This window comes from Carassius auratus, chromosome 39 (assembly GCF_003368295.1).
Source record: "Carassius auratus strain Wakin chromosome 39, ASM336829v1, whole genome shotgun sequence".
Classification (NCBI taxonomy): Eukaryota; Metazoa; Chordata; class Actinopteri; order Cypriniformes; family Cyprinidae; genus Carassius; species Carassius auratus.
In genome coordinates this window covers 8,169,612-8,191,000 of record NC_039281.1, presented here as the reverse complement: position 1 = coordinate 8,191,000, position 21,389 = coordinate 8,169,612, and the positions used below count along the sequence as shown (strand labels likewise).

The 21,389-nt window shown below is 35.4% G+C and overlaps 1 protein-coding gene across 2 annotated transcripts in view; it reads right to left on the bottom strand.

The window, feature by feature from the left end:
* Positions 1-1,821: 1,821 nt before the first annotated feature.
* The window catches only part of LOC113057864 (GDNF family receptor alpha-4-like), a 43,804-nt gene continuing 24,236 nt past the window's right edge, over positions 1,822-21,389 (bottom strand). Inside the window, exons 2-8 of one of the 2 annotated variants that reach the window (XM_026225416.1) lie at positions 10,758-11,033; positions 9,370-9,450; positions 7,929-8,274; positions 6,341-6,450; positions 5,480-5,614; positions 2,972-3,132; positions 1,822-2,021 (exon numbers count right to left, since the gene is read on the bottom strand). In XM_026225416.1, the coding sequence (XP_026081201.1) occupies positions 1,881-2,021; positions 2,972-3,132; positions 5,480-5,614; positions 6,341-6,450; positions 7,929-8,274; positions 9,370-9,450; positions 10,758-11,033 (1,250 nt within the window). In that variant the 3' untranslated portion in view covers positions 1,822-1,880. The remainder of the gene's footprint in view (positions 2,022-2,971; positions 3,133-5,479; positions 5,615-6,340; positions 6,451-7,928; positions 8,275-9,369; positions 9,451-10,757; positions 11,034-21,389) is intronic. The other variant, XM_026225414.1, reaches the window with a different exon arrangement.

Sequence of the window (21,389 nt, the reverse complement as noted above, 5' to 3'; positions counted from 1 at the left end):
CCCTGACGTCAGGATCTTTCGGCAGCGTATTCAAAGATGTTGTTTGTCCACAGCCAGGAACAGCACATCTGCGTGGCATTGTAATTTTCCTGTACACAGACCCACTCGCTCTCCGTCGACTGAACACTTGTGAGGCGCGCAGCGCGACAACGATCCGAAATGAGCGTAGTTGTCTTGTGCTGGAGGCGGTCATATGCAAATGGTTGGAACGTCACTTCGCACCGTGACGTCACTTCGCACCATGGATCCAGAACGAGCTGTATTTAGAGCTTGATTAAATAAATGGCTCGTTTATAATGGGGAGGACGTCTTAAGCTATGAAACTTGCAGGACGTTTTAATGGTACAAAGACCTCTTATATTCCAAAAGATCAAGGCAAATTTGGTTTCTCATTTCATGACCCCTTTAAGATTGTATCTAATGTACTCAGAAAAATACTTAATGTTTTACACTGTAAATAAATGCAATATTTAATTAATTATCTCACAGTATTCCCGTGTGAATTATACAACTTCAGCATACTGCAAACACATTTCTTTTTAGGTTATGCGAATTATGTTTACAACACTTTAAATATTTTTATTATTATTATTATTATATTTTATGTCTAAAGAATAAATGTTAATGTTAAAAATTATTTATTACACCTTATTTAATTATTAAATAAATATTATTTTATTAAATTTTTAATAATATTTACATTTTATAAATTATTTAACTATCACACATTTTAATTAAATTATAAAAAATTTTTTACGTTTAATTATTTTGTATTTTTTATATTCGTCAGTCAAATATCAAATCAGGTGAAGGTAGTAACATGATTACTACATACCTTATTTTTTGTAGACCAAAAAAAAGTAATAAAGTTCTCCAAAATATGTCTTTGTAGAATCAATGGTTTTAGCACGGTCAGTTTTTGACAAAACGTTCTTCCCTTCCTGAGATCCAAATAATCCCCGTGCCACAGTTCCCTTGATTTACTTGGCCATAAACCATCTCTGTGTCAGACATAGCTTCTCCACTTCTCCACACTTTTGGCCCCAGGCATGTTTTGACAAGAGCACACACACACACACACACACACCTGACTAACCTTTCCACATGTTTGTGTCAGTTTGTTTAAAGTTCCTGAGTCATAAACAACAGCAACAGGCTTGAAATGAACCAGCATCTTTTATTAGTGCCACATGATGAACCAAAGAATGAGATTCCCAGCCATCCTTGAGAAATATCAAGGGCTTTCTTAGCAGCGTCTGGAGCGGGAAACACCTCCCTAACCCCATTCCCACAACACCAGCCTTCGTATTCATGATCATAAACACCAGGACTCCTCGTGAACACATCGTATTATACATAAAGACACAGCTCTGGTTTGCCCCAATAGCACATCATGAGCTTTGGGAAGAGTACTGTTTACTTCCAAAGCATTACCCCTCTATTATTGATCAGAAATAGCCTTCGTCTTCTCTTCAGTCAAGTCGAACAGAATGATATTAAATCGCAGTTTCCTCAAGGGGATCTCCAAAGGGTTGAACTGATGCATGAGGAACTACAAAAGAAAAATGTCTGTCCACATTTAATCAGGAATTGATTTCGGAGTGCTAGAAGGGCTTTAGAAACGTTTAGTCTTTTCAATCCAGAAAAATATGAACAGCACAGTTTCATATTGACTCTGTGTGACGCTATGTACATATGTACAGGGAGGTTCGGTTCTTGAAAAGTGCCTTCAGATTCAGATTCTGTAGGTTTAACTGGAGATGACACGATGACTCCAATGTTAGAGAAAAAGGCCAGTGTGGACAGTTTCTCCAGCTTTGGAGATGAACTGGATCCAGTTTATCTGAAGTTACGGACCGGACAGAATGTCTTGTGTACGGTTACTGAACACAGCTGAGCAAGAAGCTGAGAGACACACAGATCCAGACGGTTATCGACGCCGCGGCGAACACGTGAGCCGAGTTCTGCTGTGTGTCGAAGGACGCGGTGGAGTCCGACCAAAGCCTCACCTTCACAGAGTCCTGCGGAGCGAGACCAGAAAACATCAACAGTTTGGAGATTTACTTAGGTTTCAGGTACGTTTGGTCATGTGCACCAGACGTTTTTGCATTGAAGGGCAACATTTAACCTCTGGAACTGATTAAAAAAAAAAACTTTGCAATTGCAATATTTAATTAATCTATTAGATGTATCAATGCACGCCAATTAATAATAATAATAAAAAAAGTTAACTGCAAGTTTATATTACTTTGAGATATAATTACTCAAGAGTAATTGCTTACAATTGCTAAATTATATCTCACAATTTTGACTTTTTCTCAGTATTACGAGTTTAAATATCACAATTCCTGTGAATAACCTAAATATAAAAAAATAAAAATAAATAAAACCGGAAACAGAAAAAAAAAAAAAAAAAAAAAAAAAACGAACCTAACCAAAATGCTTTAAGATTGTCAATACATTCAGTTAGTATTGTTTATAGAATAAAGTTTTAAAAAGTAATGCATTACAATATTGTATCACTCCGTAAAAATGCAACAAAATCACTTTACTAACTTCTTATAACAAGTAATGCATTACATTACTTTTGTTTTATTCTTTTTTTATATAATAAAAATCTCAAAAGTTATATTTTAAGTCCCATTTACCCCAAAAGGAAAAGAAGGAGCTTGCATCTGAATCTCACTCCTAACTTAACTGTCGGTGAATCAATGGAAAAACACAGTAATTTGCATGTGTCATGCGTTTAAAAAAAGTAGCGGCAAATTTATAAGTAATGCAATACTAGTTACTTGAAACAGTAACCTGATTACATAACGAACAATTCATTACCCCAACACTGAAAGAACACAGCTCATATCATTATTCCACTGAATTGCCACCTTCAATGTTAATAATCACAATTTCGGTTTTATTAATCATGCAGCCCTGGTTTTCCCGTAAGAGAGAGAGCTCCGTCTCGAACCCTCACCTGTGTGGGTCTGGCTGGGCTCAGAGCGCTCGCTTCTGTCTCCGTTGTGACAAACACAGTCGTATTTCGTGGCCCTCGGTCCGTCACAGGGATGAACCGCGGGGGTCGGGTGGGAGTGGGTCTGAAGTCCATTCCATTCCCAAACGTCAGGAGCGCGTTCTCTATTCATGCAACAGACAAGACCTCCACAGCTGAGACAAACACACGTCATTTCCATTCGCAACTGCTTCTGTTATCAGACGCTTATTCTGGTGTGAGCGGCGCTCAGTATTCGGCTCAGGCCGTGCTCCTGCACCTGTCTCTCCACATCCTCTCATTAACTCACAGATCGCTCTCTCCGAGACATGCCACTCGGCTGAGTTACTCATGTAAGAGATCTCGGTTTGAACAGGATTTTATATAAGAAACAAAAACATCACTTCCCACCATCTCAACGTATATTTCAATCAGTGGTGGAAATGATGGCAGTGGGAATGATGCTATAAACATTTTTATTTTATTTCATTATTATTTATTATTATTAATTGTAATATTATTATTATTAATTATTAATTAAAATAATAATGATTGAATTAAATAAATAATAATAATAAATTGTTATTTTTTATTGAATGATTGATTGATTGTTTTGCAATTTATAAATACTAAGTAGTTTGTATTATAGTTAATACTTTTTATAAAATAAAAATTACAATAAATGCAATAAAAATATTGAAAAAGTAAAATGGTAATATATATATATTTTATACTTTTATTCATTAAATGTGACTTAAAACATTAATAATGTTAAATATATATATATATATATATATATATATATATATATATATATAATTATATATATAAATTATATATATATATATATATATATATATATATATATATATATATATATATATATATATATATATATATATATATATATATATAATTATATATATATAATTATTATGTTTTCTAATAAATATTGTTCTTTTGAACTTCCTATTTATCAAAAATTTCCTATTCATCCCTGATAGTAAAACACATGGGATTTTGTAATAATAACAGGTATAAGAATGACTTCATTTAATGCATTAATTGTCCTTCTATCTTTTAGATTACAGAACTGTTTTTCTGTTGCAATGATTGTAAATCGTGACTAAATGCTTCTTGTGTATTAAGCAATATGCTGACATATATTGTTGCTCGGTGGTATGATGTCCACCCTGTTACCCTTTATTTATGTTAATAAATAAGTTCAACAAATGTTTTGCATATCTTTGTGGTCACTTGTAGGGATTGAAACGCTAAAATGAAATAATTCAATTGAGATGTATTTTTATTTTAAGGCGAGACACTGCAGGTGAAAAACTAATAGTTATCACTTACCCAGTTGATTGATTACATTGATTATTGCAAAAAAAAATTTGCATTACAAGTTTTCAAAAATGTTATGTTTAAATATGTAAATTAGGCATTATTTAATGAAATGTGCTAATTTGCATAAATGTCTAGTACAAACATCTGAACACTAGATGAAGTCAGTTTCAAAATGTTTGTTTAATTTTTTTTGACATATTAGAGTCAAATGTTTTTACAGAGGGAATTCTGGTTATCTTTTTTTTGTCACTCCATAATTCAGAAAATACTTTGAACAGCCAGAAAACTATTATATTTTCACAATTTTAGGGGGAATAAGATGTTGTATATAATCAAGGAAAATATATATGAACAAATCCCTCTGTAAAAACCTTCAGAATATAGACAGGAATAAAAATGTCAAGTTTGGTGTGTGTAAGTGCTTCTGAAGAGGAGATTTATGACTCAGTGTTGAAGAAAAAACTCATTTTGAGAAAACGGCCTTTAAAAATATGTATTGTAATTGAAATCCATTGACACAAACAGATAAAGTGCTATAAAAGAAACACTTAACACTGTCTTTTGGATGTTTTCCTTCCACTAGTTTGAAAAAGCACTTTATGAAAAACCAAAAAGCCCAAAATCTCAAAATTGACAGGTGCTTGAAAAAAAACAGTTTTTGCCTGCAGTGTCTCACCTTAAAAGAAATGTTGAAATTAGACTGTGCCTCACAACTTTTTCAAGCTGCTTAAATGGAGCACCAGGACACAAGCGATGAGAGACAGATGAGGTGTTTTCTGAAATATTCTGTCGTCTGATTGTTTGTTCTTCTGGTTGATGTGACACACAGTAAAACAGAGAATATGACTAATGCTGCAGTGAATAGCTAGACAAGATGCTGTTCTGAAGGACATCCCATTTTAATACAAAGTGTTTCTGCACAGCTTATGTCAGCATCGCCTAGAAAACGTCTGCATGCTTTAAATGCATTTCCTCTCATTGCAAACTGCTGTGGCCTTCATTTAAAAAATCTGCATGTGATGTTCGAATGCAATACATCCATTCAGGTTTTAGAAACGTTTGACTGTGATAAATGGAGATGCACTAATATTACACTGGATACGACGGCTGACTCGGATGATGCACAGTACAGGAGCTCGGACTCACTGAGACAGAGGTTGTCGGTGAAATAATTGAGGAACTCGGTGCACTGATCTCTCAGATTCCCGCTGGCTGAACACGAGCACCAGGGAGACACGCTGGATGAGGAGTTGTCCACGTAGTTTGGGGTGACTGGACTGCCTGCGATACCAAACACATTTAGACAAATATTAGAGTGATTTCTGAAGATCATGTGACAGTGACGACTGGAGGAATGATGCTGGAAATACAGCGCTGCATCACAGGAATAAATTACATTTTACAATACATTAAAATAGAAAACGGGTATTTTAAATAGTAATAATATTTCAGAATATTCCTGCTTTTTCTATTAAATTAATGCATTCTTAATTCCAAACATAAAGATATTATATTACAATGGTAGAGCACTGCGCTAGCAAGCAAGCAAGCGTAAGGTTAGGGGTTCGATTCCCCGGGAACACATGATAGGTAAAAACTGTTAGCCTGAATGCACTGTAAGTCGCTTTGGATAAAAGTGTCTGCTAAATGCATGCATTTAATTTAATTTAATTTAATTTAAGGGGATTCTGTTTGCGCAGTATATAGTAAATGAGCACGAAGCAGAACTAAACAAACAAAAAAAGGCTCTATGCAACAGAAAGCCTCATAAAAATATTGCTTTCAATCTGTTTTATTGGGAAGTGAATTCAATCTCTCCATGACTTTAAAGGAACCTGGGTAGTTTTATAGACGCACAGGTGTCCGTGTGTTTCTCTGAGCAAGAGAATAACCAAGGTATCACTTACATCAGCCTCGCTCATGTTTTAATGGCCAGCCATGAGCATGCATGCAAATCATTTATTCAGTTTGCAGAACATTTGTCTGAAACAGCTTTAAAGCACTCACCTATCAGTCCAGTGTAAGCAATAAGACATGCAGCGTAGTTTCCCTGTTTGCAGCCGGTGGCAGACCGCTCTTCTGGCTGGCAGTCGTACTGAAACTGGGCCAAACGGGATCTGCAGAAGAAGCACAGCTTATACAGTACATGCATGGACCGCCGGCAAACAGACAGAAGCGTCCTGATAAGAGTCGGCCGTATTGACCTGATCATGAAGACACCGACGTCTAAATCTATATTTCAGATGACACTGAACATCGAATGGCATCTCAACACTAACACAATTGTTATGCATACATAAGTAAACCAAATGTCTTTAACTCTTTCACCATTAGGGTTTTTGTTTATTTATTTATTTTAAGTTGTCAGCTGCCTCTAAATAAATGTGAGCTTCATGCATTATGTTCTTTTATTTATTTTTTAATACTTGCATGTGGGGAAATGTGTTTTTTGTTAAAAAGCTACATCCATATCAGATTCAGAACGATGAGCAAAGCAGATCGGTTTCTTCAACACATTCACTAATAATCACAGTTTATTGTTTGATAATCACATTATTTTACGCATGCATCGACTTCATAACTTTAGTTTATGCTTCTTCGCCGTCTTTAGATCCAGACACTTTTCAGAAGATGTGTAATAGTTGCCAAGTCCGTGTTTTTCCTGCAAAACTTGACTATTTTATTTATTTTTTATCCATGGGATGAAGCAAAAACTCCTTCCGCAGAACGAGATTTCAACCAAGGTGTGATTTTTATTGCTATTATATATAGTTTCGAGCATCAATTTTAAGCTGATTTTTTTCGCCAGATCTGGCAACCCTGAAACACGAAGATCAGGAAAATCACACCAATTGTGGGAAGCACTGTCTCATAAACGAGGAAAGAGTTAACATTATAAACAAGGGAAAATGTATAGGCTACTTGCTTTTAGTTTAAAAGTAGTCCCTTTATTTTTTTAATTTATAAAGCATATTATTTGGATTGTTAAATCAAAATCCATTAAGCAGTAAGCATTGTTTTCCTCTATTGTCTCCCAGAATAGACCATGTTGTTTTAAATGCCAACATCCGGACAACATCTTTGATAAATAGTCATCATCGTAATCATAGCGTGCTGCTTTTAATCTGTTAATCACCCACTGGAAGTGAAGCATGCTACCTTACAAACAAATATTATTTTTCTTACCAGTTGCAAATAGTTCCCATCTTAAACACCAATTAATCATCAACAGATGGTTTTCTCTTGGTTATTTATAGTGATGGAGTGCACGGGAATGCATGTGACTGTGCTGTACAGCATCCAGAATATTAGTTATGATTGCATGAGCTCTGAATCTGACTTCATCTAACCTGCACCGCTCGATATTTAATGCACAATGGTGAGGTTTAATCCAGACCAGTCTGGCTTCTCAGGGTCTCACAGCTTTTAAATGCCGATTTATACAGACCCGGATTACGAGGAATGTGAAGATAAGTAATGCATGCATTCTCTCTTTTCTCCGGACAGCTATAGAAAAGCCAAGGCTTTCTTTACCCTGAGAAGAGAGTGCATGCAAGGTTGTTTATTCTCGTCGCCCACAGAGTACGAAGCTTACCTGCAAACATAGTCGGCCTTACAGATCCTCATCTGGGAAAGACAGCTGGGTTTATCTTCTCCCTCATAGGAGCAGCTGGGCACGATGGTCTGTCGTCGTCTCTCTGAGCAGGCCGTGTCGCTGCAAGGGCAGAACAGCAGCTCGTGGGTGTACTCCGGAGGCACACGGTCGAAGAACCGCCGCAAGGCCTTGTTGCACCTCGATCGGTTACACAAACCCGACTTGGTGGAGGGTTTAATGCATGTTGACACGTACTCTGTGCGCAGTTTCTGGCACACATCGTCGACGTTGCAAGCTTTGGCAGCGTCCAGGCAGCGGTTCACTGCATTCATGCCGAGCTCAGAGTCTGTGGAGAATTAAAACGTTTCTCAAACCTAAACCTTTATTTCACGGTATGCAAATGTGTCCCTGGAGCACAAAACCAGTCTTAAGTCGCTGGGGTACATTTGTAGCAATAGCAAAAAACATCTAAAAAAGCCCTAAAAACATCATCTTATGGGTCAAAATGATTGATTTTTTCTTACAAATTAGATTATTATTAACTTTTAAGGCTAGTCTAAAAGTTTTAAAGCAAAAGGACCCAGATTTCTTTCGCTTCTTATTTCGCTTGAATGGTCAAATACACACATAATTATGTCAAAATGCCTGTCGTGTGGAGTTTTCACCTAAACACAGTCATTTATTTATTAAATAAACATATAAACATTGGTCTTAAAGGGACAGCAGTCTAATTTATCTGCTGCTGTGTCATTAATGTACATCAAACAATTTAAAGCTTTTCTTTTAATATTGATAGTTTTATTTTAATGTAAGTTTCAATTAATAAACAATAAAAATTAAATAAAATAATAATTATTTTTTACGTTTTAGTAATTTAATTGATTTTGACATTTTTCTTTTTTGTTTTAACTTGTTTTATTTTTAGTAATTTAAGTAGTTTTATTTCAGTTAGTTCATCAAATATTCTTATTTCAGCTTTATTTCAATATATGAAAAGACCAAGTATGATTTTGAGGGTTAGTTTGTAACAGTGCGTTTTGAAAATCAAATGTTTTAAAATGTTTCAAAAAAGTCTAAATTGTGAGAATAAAGCAGTGTTTGGATACAGTGCATACTTGTAATGCTAAGACTTTTTCTCTAAATATTTCTTCTTTGATGTCTTAATGATATGTCTTGATGTTGAATGCATTGGATTTGTGTGTGTGTGTGTTTATTCTAACTCTGCTTTTTAATTCTATCTCGAAGCACTGAGCTCTAGTCAGTCACAATACAAAGAGGCTCTAGATAAAGACACATTGGTTGCAATTACATGCATTTTCTTCCTTTACATTTATGCCAACATGCTTTATTAAAAAGCATTTTCATATGTGACTGCGTGTTTGTTTTTCAATATTTTGAAAGGTCGTAGGTCACCATAATGAATTAAATCAAATCATCTTACCTGCAGTGATGGAGGCCAGACGGACAAAGTCGTATCCTTTCTCGATCGCTTCATACGGATAGTTCTCCACCAGGTTAAGCCCTGCGAGAACAAACGGCTCGTTTCAGAAAATGCATCGTGTATGAAATGTTTTATACAGAACGATATATGTTTAAGGGACCACATGGAGTCGGGTGATACTGAAGGTGTTTTTTTAGAAAAACAGGCATAATAAATTTTTTTTATGATGCCCTTTTTTAAGTGAAAAACATATAACTGTAAAATGCGTACACAGTAAATAATCACAAATCTTAATCCAATACTGATTAAAAATTACATGACAAAAAATCTAGTCATTACACATTTTAGGATATATAATTGGAATGCTTTTTGATTACTTTCGACCAAACTCATTTATCATATTAAATAAAATATAATCTTGTACCATGCTTGTATAAAAATTTAGAAAGAAATTTGTTGTTATTAACAACATGAAGTGCGTTAAACATTACAAAGTTTCCCGAACTGGGGTTTTGTTAAGGAATTGAATTGGGTTCATTTTTTTCATGAATTAAAATCTTATAAAATTAAAACCATAAAAATGTAAACAATTAAAAATAATGAAATATTTTATTGAAGAAATATTTTGCGTAAATATATTAGGTTGCGATAAAAAAAAGGGGGGGGGATCTGTTACGTTAATTCGAAATAATTTGAATTTGTGCATTTTTTAAGTCAGATTATGAGTATTTTAAAATCTTTATTTTTTTAATCTGATTTCATAATGGAGATTATGACACTGCTCACATTATACCACTGCTTCGACAGCCTTTCAGAAGCACAAAACTTTCTTCAAGCAACATGTACATTTCAAATATTTCATTCTAGATGTTTTGCCGGTGTCTGATTTCATAAAGGACTCTTAACGGTGTGAAATGGTCTTATATTTTTCCATCTACAGAGCAGTGAGGTTTCCCAGCGAGCGCGACGTGCCAAGAAACACATCAAGAAAACCAAGCAACCGGCAAAATGTCCCGCTGTGGTTGGTTAGGACATCAACTTCGATTAAATTCGAAAGAGATTTGAACATTTAACGCTTTCCAGCTTTGTGCACACTGTTACATGAACGTTTTCCCGTTCTGTCGAGGACACCTTCGTTTCTTGAGCAGCAAATCAACACATTATTCTGATTTCTGAAGATCATGTGACACACTGGAGTAATGATGCTGAAAAGTCAGCTGCGCAGCATTGAAATAAATTACATTTTAAAATATATTCACATTGAACATAGCAGTTTTAAGTTTTAAAAATATTTTACTGTTTTTACAGTATTTTTGATTAAGTAAATGCAGCCTTTTTAAGCATAAGAGACGTCTATATGTATACATGAATATGATATTGTTACTCGCCGTGGATGCCAGACTGGTGGAGACTCCAGTATATGCTCAGACAGTTTTTCTCTCTCTTCATGCCTCGTCTGCATTGGCAGCCGTGAAGAGGACTGGACAGAAGCGCAGACACGGCGTTTGCACACTGACTGCGGGCTCCGGGGCCGAGCTTCATGCTGCCGTTACCGGCCACACACTGACGCAGGGTCCGCAGACGCGGGCTACACGTCTCATCACTGGAACACGTGTCTCCCGCTATGAGACAGTCTCTGCTCGCAGAAAGCACAACCTGCAGAGCTAAGGGCAATAAAGAAGGAGTTCAATGCGCAGCCAGATGTGGTTTACTACAGCTGTGTGGTGAGTTTTATTGATATCACTCAGGCAGCAAACAACCAACACAGCAATAGTCTCAATTTCCATGCAATACAGCTATTAAATACCCAATCAGGGTTTCACAGGGTTCCCTCAAAAACCTGCACTTCATTAGATACAATCACATCTAATTATTCACTGACTACTCGTGTCTGTTACCATATTGTAAGTTGTTTTTACAACATACACTCTACTGCAAGTAAATTGCATTTACAGTACTTGAATTCTGTGGATTTACTGTATTTATGGTTTTAAACCCTAAATAACAACCTCGTGCCAAAATGTTTATATTTCCACTTTTTTGCCCCTCTTTGTTACATCAAAAGTGACTGGCCTACACAAAAACGCTTGTAGATTTCTCCTGATGTTATATTAATACCAAATCATAGATTAAAATGGTGAAAACCGGCAACAGGTTTTTGGGTAAACATTGCCAAAATTATCCACGGATAACACTTTTAACCCTCGCAAACTAAGGTGAATGAGTTCGAATAAATGAGGATCTACGATCAATCCGTTTAAAGAAGAAATACAAAACCTGTCGTTAGTGAAATAAAACAAGTTGTCAAAGATTGAAACCAATATTTGGTGATTATATAGCATTACGAGAGATTTGTAAAAGGTTTGGACTTTCAGCACAGCACACGGGTTAAATGTGAAGTAGGGATGCATGATAATATCGGCACAACATTGGTATCGGTACCGATATGAATATTTCTGCCGATGAGCCAAACCGATAGGGGGCGTGTGCGCGCGCGACGACCATGAACGTAGCTTGAGCGCCAAAAACTCAAACTTATAACATGTCAGCTGTGTGGAGGCATTTCGAGACCTGTCAAACATATAACAAAGTTGCTATTTGTAATATTTGTAAAGCACAAGTGATGCGAGGAGGCGTAAAACAACAGTCTTTCAACACTAAAAATATGATTACACATCTTAAGAGCCATCATCCTGAGCACCAAGACCTGTTTTTCAGGTGTGAATGTCTGTCTACATTTGTAAAATAATACATTTATGGTAGAATCAGTACAGAAGAGATACATTAAAGTTTAAATATATCAGGCGAAAAATGTGTATATATATCGGTATCGGCCAAAATTATTTTGCAAATATTGGCATATCGAATATCGGCCAAAATCCAATATCGTGCATCCCTAATGTGAAGAACATGTATTTGATGCAACTTGACACATAATTATTTTTATAGCAAAAGAGTTAGGAAAACAGCTGACTAACAATAAATATTAAAACTTGTAAGCCAATCGCAGACATTATATATTGCATAAGCATTTGCTTTTATGTCATTTATCATTAACTGGTAAATGTAAATGACGTCGGCTTCTAATCTTTGGCTTTGCATTTACATAAAATAAAATGTGACATTCAGAGTCGTTTCCTGACAGATACATAAAAATATACTACAGGTTGCAACACCATCTGTTAATCCACTGATTAAATTGCATGAGAAAAGGGCTCTGAATGAAATTCAAACATTGAAAAACATTATTTCAACATCTAACAGATTTATGCATGTGTTAGTGTTTTGAATTAATGATGCTCTAAAATAATTGGTAAAATCACAACCACATTTTTGGACCGAAATGCAAATGAACAGCTCACTGTTGCATGACTTTGACGTGGCTTTTCATCCATCGGTGTGCTTGTCAGAGATAGCCTGATGTTTTTCAGCATCGGTCGGGAATAGCAGGACCTGTAGGCTCATATTTTGCACCCGAAAAACTCAAAGGCTTTCTGACAGATGCAACCATATGGAGTCAGTTTTGTGGAGGCAGGGAAGGCGATGTATCATGACTACAGACATGAGAATAAATCAACATGACAGCGGGCAAAATGAGACTTGCTATATCTTATTAGAGCATTGTTCAACATTAGTGACTGAGCTGGATTAGTGAAGGAATAGTCCCAGCCACCATCTGATCAAACCAAACACAACCAGACAATTAATTAAATCAATTAAACATGCATGCGTGTGAAGCTATATAAAGCTGTATAGTTGTTTACGGTTATTAGACTTCAAATGATGCAGTTCATTTGAGTTAGTTGTTAAAATAACAAAAGTAATTGTATATTGTAATGAGAAAATTGGCTCATGTTTGGTCTTATTCTGATCATCTCAAGTAAATGTTGTAACCTGATTACATTTACATGTGTAAACCCATTCTGGTAAAAAAAATAATAAAAAAAAAAAAAAATAATAATAATAAAATATTTTTAATATTAATATATATTTATGGAAATTAAAGTAGCATATGTGATACAAGCAGCTGTAAAAAAAAAAAAAAAAAAAAAGGACAAGACTAAATTAAATGGTCTTTTAACTATAGGGTTGTCAATTTAGCATGTTTAAAACAGCAAATTTAAGGAAAAATTTACAAAACAATTCATGCAAATTAACACATTTTGTAATAAGATTACAATTAAAAATAGTAACAATTAATGCAACTTAATTCATGTTGACTTTAACAATAAACAAGAAGGAATCTTCAACTGATAAATAATTTAATGCAAATTAATAAGGAACTTACAATTAAAAGATTCAAAACTTATCACAAATGAACAAAACATGTTTCCTTTAATGATAAATTCCATAAAGAATTGTCCTACCATCACAGAAAGTTCGGCATGCGTTATCACAAGCTTAAAACCTAAATGCAAAGATTTTTTGCACATTGTTCTGTCAGCGCTGCTTCGAATTAATCTTAAAGGGACAGTTCAAATATTAAAATGATGTCATCATTTGCTCACCCTCAGGTTATTTCCAAACCTTGTTCTTTTGTTGAAGAGTTGACGGTAGCCATTTATTCCATAGAATGGAAAAACTACTATGGATTTAAACTCCTTAGTTGCCTACATTCTTCAAAATATCTTCATTTGTGTCATAAACTTCCATAAACTCAGAGGAATATCTACATAAAGAAAAATTCTAGTTACAAGATACAGTCCCAACGCTTCACAATTTAAACACATTTTGGTGCAGTAGAATGATTATCATGGAAGCATATACAATTAGTATTCATTTTACATATTAAAACTATTGTATGAAATAGCAAATGAAAATGATGCAATTTAATTTTCATTTTCATTTTGCACCAAACGTTGCACAAACGTAATTGTAAATACTGAAGTGCATTGCCATTTTATATATTGCATTGTCATTTTGCCATATGCTTCCATACGATTATAGGGGACAAACCAAAAAAGAGCTGCATATTCTTATTTTAAGCACCTCTTTCACAATTCCTGGCAAAAGGAATCCCAAACACTTACACTTACAGACCCTATATGACCAAATAAAGGAAAGAAGTCTAAAAATATGTTGTCTGAAGAAACTAATTGAATAAAGGATGTGTTTCACTCAATAATTGTCCTTCACGCTCTTGCAATCCTGCAGGCCTCACAAAATTAACAATATGTTCTCTGTTTGAGTGCTTGTCATTCGGGTTATACTGAATGCATATTCATGCAATCTTGATTCACACAAGAGAACAGAGATCTGTGATGGTGAAAATGTAACGTTATAGCTTCCATATCATAACATACAATCTAATAAAAAAATATTTGTTAGCTAATGTGACATTTTCTGAATGGTGCATCCACGATTGTGCTGAACGATACTCAAGTTTGAATATGTGCAAGTGTGATCTGAGAGCTACGCCAGAGGGTAAGATTTCCAAAAACTAAAACCTTTGCTTTCATCACACGTCTTCAGGAGACTTGGAATGTAGTTCACTAGTCATAGAAACTACTTTCTCAGAGTGAAAATAAAATAAAACAGGTATAACCAGTTCTGGGCAATCTGTAGTCCGTTAACTCATTTATAACATTGATTTAAAAATGATAGTTTTGTACCATATTGATATAAAAATACAGAGAGAAAAATGCATTTGTGTGAATATGTAGTCATGTAACCAATAAAAATTAACAAAGTACTTAATTTTAGGAATCTGATTACGTAATCCAGATTACATGTGATCAATTACTATCCATCACCACATGTTAATACAAAAACACAAACTCATTCTAAGGTTAACGGTTAGGTACGGATACATGTAATTATGGACTTTCAACCGGCAAAGCTTTATTTTTGTACACACTCAATATCAAACACACTGTCTGTTTCCAGCGGCTGGTGCCCTGTCTATTGTGCAAAGTGAGAAGCAAAATTGCACAGCAGGAGCTCTATTGATCAAAAAATGACAAGCTGTTGTCTGAGAGAGCTCTAAGTGGGCCTGTGATTGTAAAGATGAATGGTACACAGTCTGTGTGCACCTGATGATTATTGTCCCAAATCAGCGTGGGCTCACTGACCAATATCTGACCCAAACCGACGGGCGAGACGTTTTTGCTCAAGTCTGGTTTCCGAATCACATGCTTCAGAATCACTTACTCAAATCACTTCTTTAAAAGACACGTGTGCAATTCAGGATCCAGTTTATTAATTTTCTCTGAATTGGGACACAGCCAATGTGTTTCCTTGCAAGTTTTAGGTATTTTAGAAGATTCAGTTAGACTAAATTAAAATAAGAAATGTTTTCTTGGCAACAAGCTTTTATATTTTAAGGTGAGTGTTTATTGCAGAGACTGCATGGCGTCCCAAGCATGAGAGATCTTTATAAGAGGCTTATATGTGCTGTGTTTAATGTGATCCTGTGCATGAGCTCAAGTGCTGACAGAGACTGATGAGCTTGAGAAATTATTACCCAATGCACACCTGTTATGTTCTTTAAACTGCACTTTATGCATTTAAATTCATGCACATATTCATTTCACAAAAGTCTGTCATAGCAAGTAGAGGTCAACCGATATATCGGTTGACCGATATATGTTTTATATATTTAATACTTTGTCAGTTTATTGATTTGTTTGGTTAACTTTGGATACATTTATTTTAATACTGTGCAGTGCACAAAATTAAGATGGTTCAAGTCAGTGCTCAATAAATGATAAGTTTAGAAATGTTGTGCATCCACTTATTATTAGTGTGACATGTTAGCATGCAAACGAAGGGGAAAACTTCAAGATATCGGCCCTAAAAATCGGCAGCACATATCGGCCATCGGCTGACCCTGATCTCTAAATATCGGCATCGGCTATAGAAAAACCCATATCGGTCGATCTCTAATAGCAAGCGGGTCAAACAGCCACAGAAAAACATTTTCGACAAAAATATACATTTGCAATAAATATTCATTCTATATTTTAGTGCTGTTTTACAGCATTATGCAGGTTTCCATTGTAATATGTAGCTATATAAACCGTTGTGCAATATTGACAAAAACAATGTTATCTATATTTTGGGGGGATTTTTCCATAACAATAATTAAGCAATATTTTGCTTAGTGTGTATTTATGCTGTTACATTCCTCATGGATAAATAAATATGAAGCAATAACCTGTTTTAATGAGTGATTCATTTATTCAAACTATTTGTTCAAACAGGCCGATTCGTTTAAGAATGAAGCAAGTTGCTGTCTTTATGAATGGATAATTAAATCATTAAATTGTCCAATGATTTAACTGACTTGTAATGTTTTCATCTGCCACATGCTGGATCCTCTAAAACACAAGTAGGCACATGATTTATTCAGTCCATGTCATCAAAATCTGACTTGACGTATGTTATGTATAGCTATAGGGTTTGTGATAATCCAGTCTATTTAATGACTGCTCGTTAATGACAGTGTGTGAATAAACATATTTACAACAAAGTTTTGTAAAATAATAGAATTCCATGAAGAAGAAAACACATTCAAACTTACCAAAATATTAGCATATGATTAGCATATGAGGTCTAAGTGTTAGGTTGAATGAACCGAATCTCTATCATCTATCCAAATGTTTGATATTTTAAGTGAGCATGCAAAGAACCAACGCTGCGATCAAGTGTCCGTAAACTTTAAGAGCTGGCAGTAGTGTAAAGACAGATGGTCAGATGCATGACTCCAGCGGCAGCGTGAAACCTCAGCCTCTCGCTAACACAGAATGCATCCACTAATGCTGCATTGGCAGAAGCAAGAATAGACACCATGCATCATGAATGCAAATGAAGTGCTTGATTTGACATTTCCAATAAGCCTGTCTCAGTGTACCAGTGGGTTTAGCCAATTAACCATGTCAGTAATCAATTCCATGTAAGTCCTCACTTCTCCTTGCACATAAATCAAAGACAGATTAGCCGATCAGTTACCCAGATGCACCAAACTAACGACCCACTTTAGAATGGATGAGAGTGGAAATGAAAGTTAATGGACACCAACAGAGCCTCTTTATACCTCCCCAAATGCTCTATGTGAGGTCTATAATTATATACCTTCAATATATAAATATGTTTTAGCATTAGTGGGGACATAACAGCAGACAACACCCCTCAAACCAATCAAATTAGTGCAACATTTTTGCATTTGAATATATTTTGGTTTAACTCTTTCCATGCAGAGTATTATTTTTAAGCTGTCAGTCAGCACCAGCATTTTTAATCATATTCACTAATCCTTCAAGAAACACCAGGATGTTAAGTTGCATATGCAAACTGTGGATATATAACTCTCTGTTTGTTTGTTTGTTTGTTGGTGTAAAAACTTTTTAAATCAACACTTGATTAAAAAAAAAATGGAGGATCAAAATATAAATTAAAGCTCAAGTAAATCAACACATGTAAGCTTGCTCAGTTGTGTTTTTATTTGCAAATCTATTTTGTGACACTAGAGGTGTAGCAATTAAACACTTTACAGTTTAACTAGTGTGCTTTGTCAATAACATTTAATCTCTGAAATTTTTATTTAAATGTTTAGTTCACCCAAATATTAAACTTTGCTGAAAATGTGCTCACCTTCAGGTCATCTGCGATGTAGATTAGTTTGTTTCTTCACTTTCTCAGCAATGGATGCTCTGCAGTGAATGGGTGCCGTCAGAATGAGAGTCCAAACAGCTGATAAAAACATCACAATAATCCACAAGTAATCCATACCATCAAATGACATCTTGAGAAGCCAAAAGTTGCATGTTTGTAACAAACAAATGCATCATAAATATGTTTTTAACTTTAAACCAGTGTTTCTGGCTAAAATTCAGATCCATAATCTGTTATATCCCTTCCTCTATTGAAAAAGACATATTTGTTTAGAGCGGTTTTCGCTTATAATCTGTGCTTGATCTGTGCAAATTTCTCTCCTGATTCAGATGAAATAATTTTTTTTCTGGAGAAAGCAATATAACAGATAGATGACTCCTATTTTAGCCAGAAGCAACGGTTCTAACAAAAAAATAAAATAAAATTGGCTTCACATAAACTGATGGACTGGAGTGTTGTGGATTATTGTGATGTTTTTATCAGCTGTTTGGACTCTCATTCTGACGGCACCCATTCACTGCAGAGCATCCATTGGTGATGACACTGATGCAATGCTACATTTCTCCAAATATGATGAAGAAACAAACTCATCTACATCTTGGATGATCTGAGGTTAAAGTACATTTTCACCACTTTTTCATTTTTGGCTGAACTATTCCTTTAACCCCGATTGCTATTTTTCTTCGTGCAAGGTTTTTCCAGGATCTGCAATATTTTACTTTTAATGATGCAGGACGCACAACACCTAAAAAGATTATATTAAATTTAAAGCAGCCGATCAAAAGTTTGAGGGATTTAAACATTAACTTTCTGAAAATATGAAGACACCACACACTAGCAGAAATCAGCGCACACAATTACTCAACTGCGCACAAAAACCACTTACTGACATCAAAGCAAAATTATTTGCTCGTAGAAAATTGAGACAGCAAAACATGTTAAGATGTTTTAAAAAATCACAACTTTTAAAATCTATATGCAAGGCATCACACAATTATTTATTTTATTTTTTTGTGTGTGTGTACCAGAGATACAGCCCAGAGCAAAGACAGATTTGCTTGTACAATGTGTTGATAGAGAAGCAATCTCAAAAAGTCACTTCCAGGGGAAATATGTCCTCGACTTCCACAGCAATGCAGCTTTACGACAGAAAATACGAGATATTTTTATCTGCTGTTCAATATAGTGAAAAATCATTTTACTTGAAGTATACTTACGTTTTGATTAAAATACAGCTGAATTTGACAAAAACAAGTCATTTTACTTTTTTTTTAAACAGATGCAAGCGAATAATCTCCGAAAACCAATAATTAAAGGGTGCAATATTATTCCCAAGTCAAGTGCATGCTCTTCACGCCAAGGCTCTTCCTTTCTCATCCGGCTCTTCTGTGCACACACAAAAATAATACCTCTCAAGAAACAATGAAGAGAAGCCAGTAGCATTTTATCACCAAAAATGGAATAAAATGCACCAGACACAAGCAGAATGGAGAAAACATTAAGCCCACCTAATGTCTTCTAACGGTCCACATAAAATAGAGCTCGAATCTTGTAAATGCCATTATAATATAATGTTGATGAGTCTGGAAAGTCGATGCTAATCAGCCTTTCTGATGCACTGAACACAGTGGCCTTTCTTTAATCATGTGGTAGATGCCTATTCCCCACGGCTCACTCCAGCAACAAAACACAGGCTGGTGAATTATCTGCGGACATCACACGAGGCACGTCTCTCTCCTAATCTCACACAAAGTCACGGAAGCATGCCGTTCCCTGCAGAAACATGAAATCACCTGCTGCAAAAACACTCACGCGTTCCCATTTCCTCACACACCTGATCACAGCAGCGTTTAGATCGGATCAGTTTCATTGCACCTGATTGAGGATTTGCTACTGCGTGTTTATGAATGACTAGAGAACACAACTTCGGTTATGGAAGATATGTTTTCTGCTTTACATAAAAGAAAGTAAATTAAAAAAAAAAAATACCTCAAACCAAATCAACCAGCTTTCAGGTGGATTACATCAGACTCTTTGTTTTAAGTAAAATATTGGAGGAATATGAGAAATTGTGTGCTTTTCCCACAAATAACTGAGATTTAAGTCACAGAATAAAAAAAAAATCTGTATATTATTGACTTTTTGTATATAATATAGCAATATAATATTTAAAATCTTGACAAAATAGTATAAAAATATATATAACCATACCATTCAAAAGTTTACGGTCATTTTTTAAATGTTTTGAAAGAAGTCTCTTATGCACACCAAGGCTGCATTGATTTGATCAGAAATACAGCAATATCGAGAAATATTATTACAGCTGTTGTCTATTTATCAATGTTGAATGTGATTTATTAATTTATTTTAAGTTTGAATCACACGGTTTGTGGCTTTGAAACATTTACTATTGCTTAATAATCACAGGTCATGGTATGTCTGTTCTGAAAGGTACAACCATATGCTGTCATTATAAATTCATCTCTACATGAAGGTTGACTGCATGGAGGATGACTATCAAAAAGCAGATCTAATCTGTTGAAATAAAGCTTGTAATTGGCCATACTGGGAGTTATTTCCCGGCTGTCGTTCACTTCAAACAAACACACCGACAGATCTCCGGGACGCTTGCCAAACTCTCAAGACAACAGGCCAACGCACTTCAAAACAACCCTTCTTTATTTACTGACCGCAGACAAGCCGAAAACAGGAGGAGTGACTACCTCAGAAGGTGAAATCCAACATTGCAGTCATTTAGCCCAAAATGTGAGGGTTGGATTCTGACTGTGAGCATTTATCCTTGTTGCCAGAAAGACAATGGGAGGAGAAAGGGCAAGACTTGATGGTTTGGTGTGTATTGGGAGGCGTCTCTAGTAATGCGGGGCCGTGCTATGGCAGGATGCATTAATGAAACATTGCTCTGTGCACTTCCAGCATGCCTTGTGGCTAGAATAAAGATAAATCGTCCTCAAACACAACGCTTGAGAAGTTTGGAAGCTGAAGTTGGAAGGCATAATAGAATAAACGTGCCGATTTCATACATTTCATCCATTCTGGTGTAATTGCCACCTGTACACCATCTCTCCGTCTGACAGAAAGCCTCTCGAACCCGCAGGATGTATAAAACACAAGAGAGAGTAAATGCAGGGGCGCTTTATTTGTATTCAGAAGAGAGTGCATAGAGATTTCAGCCGACTTATAAAACAAGCACTAATTAAAAAAATGTCTAATCAGGTGTCGGCAGATTCTCATATGCACCGATGGCTTGTCAAGCCTCAACACCCCCACAACAAAAGGCTTTTATCTTAAGACAGGGCGCGATGACATTACAGCAGCCGCAGAACCTGTTGCTTCATAATGCTAGCAATTAACTGTTCTGCTTTTGTCCTTCACTGAGCGTGACTCAT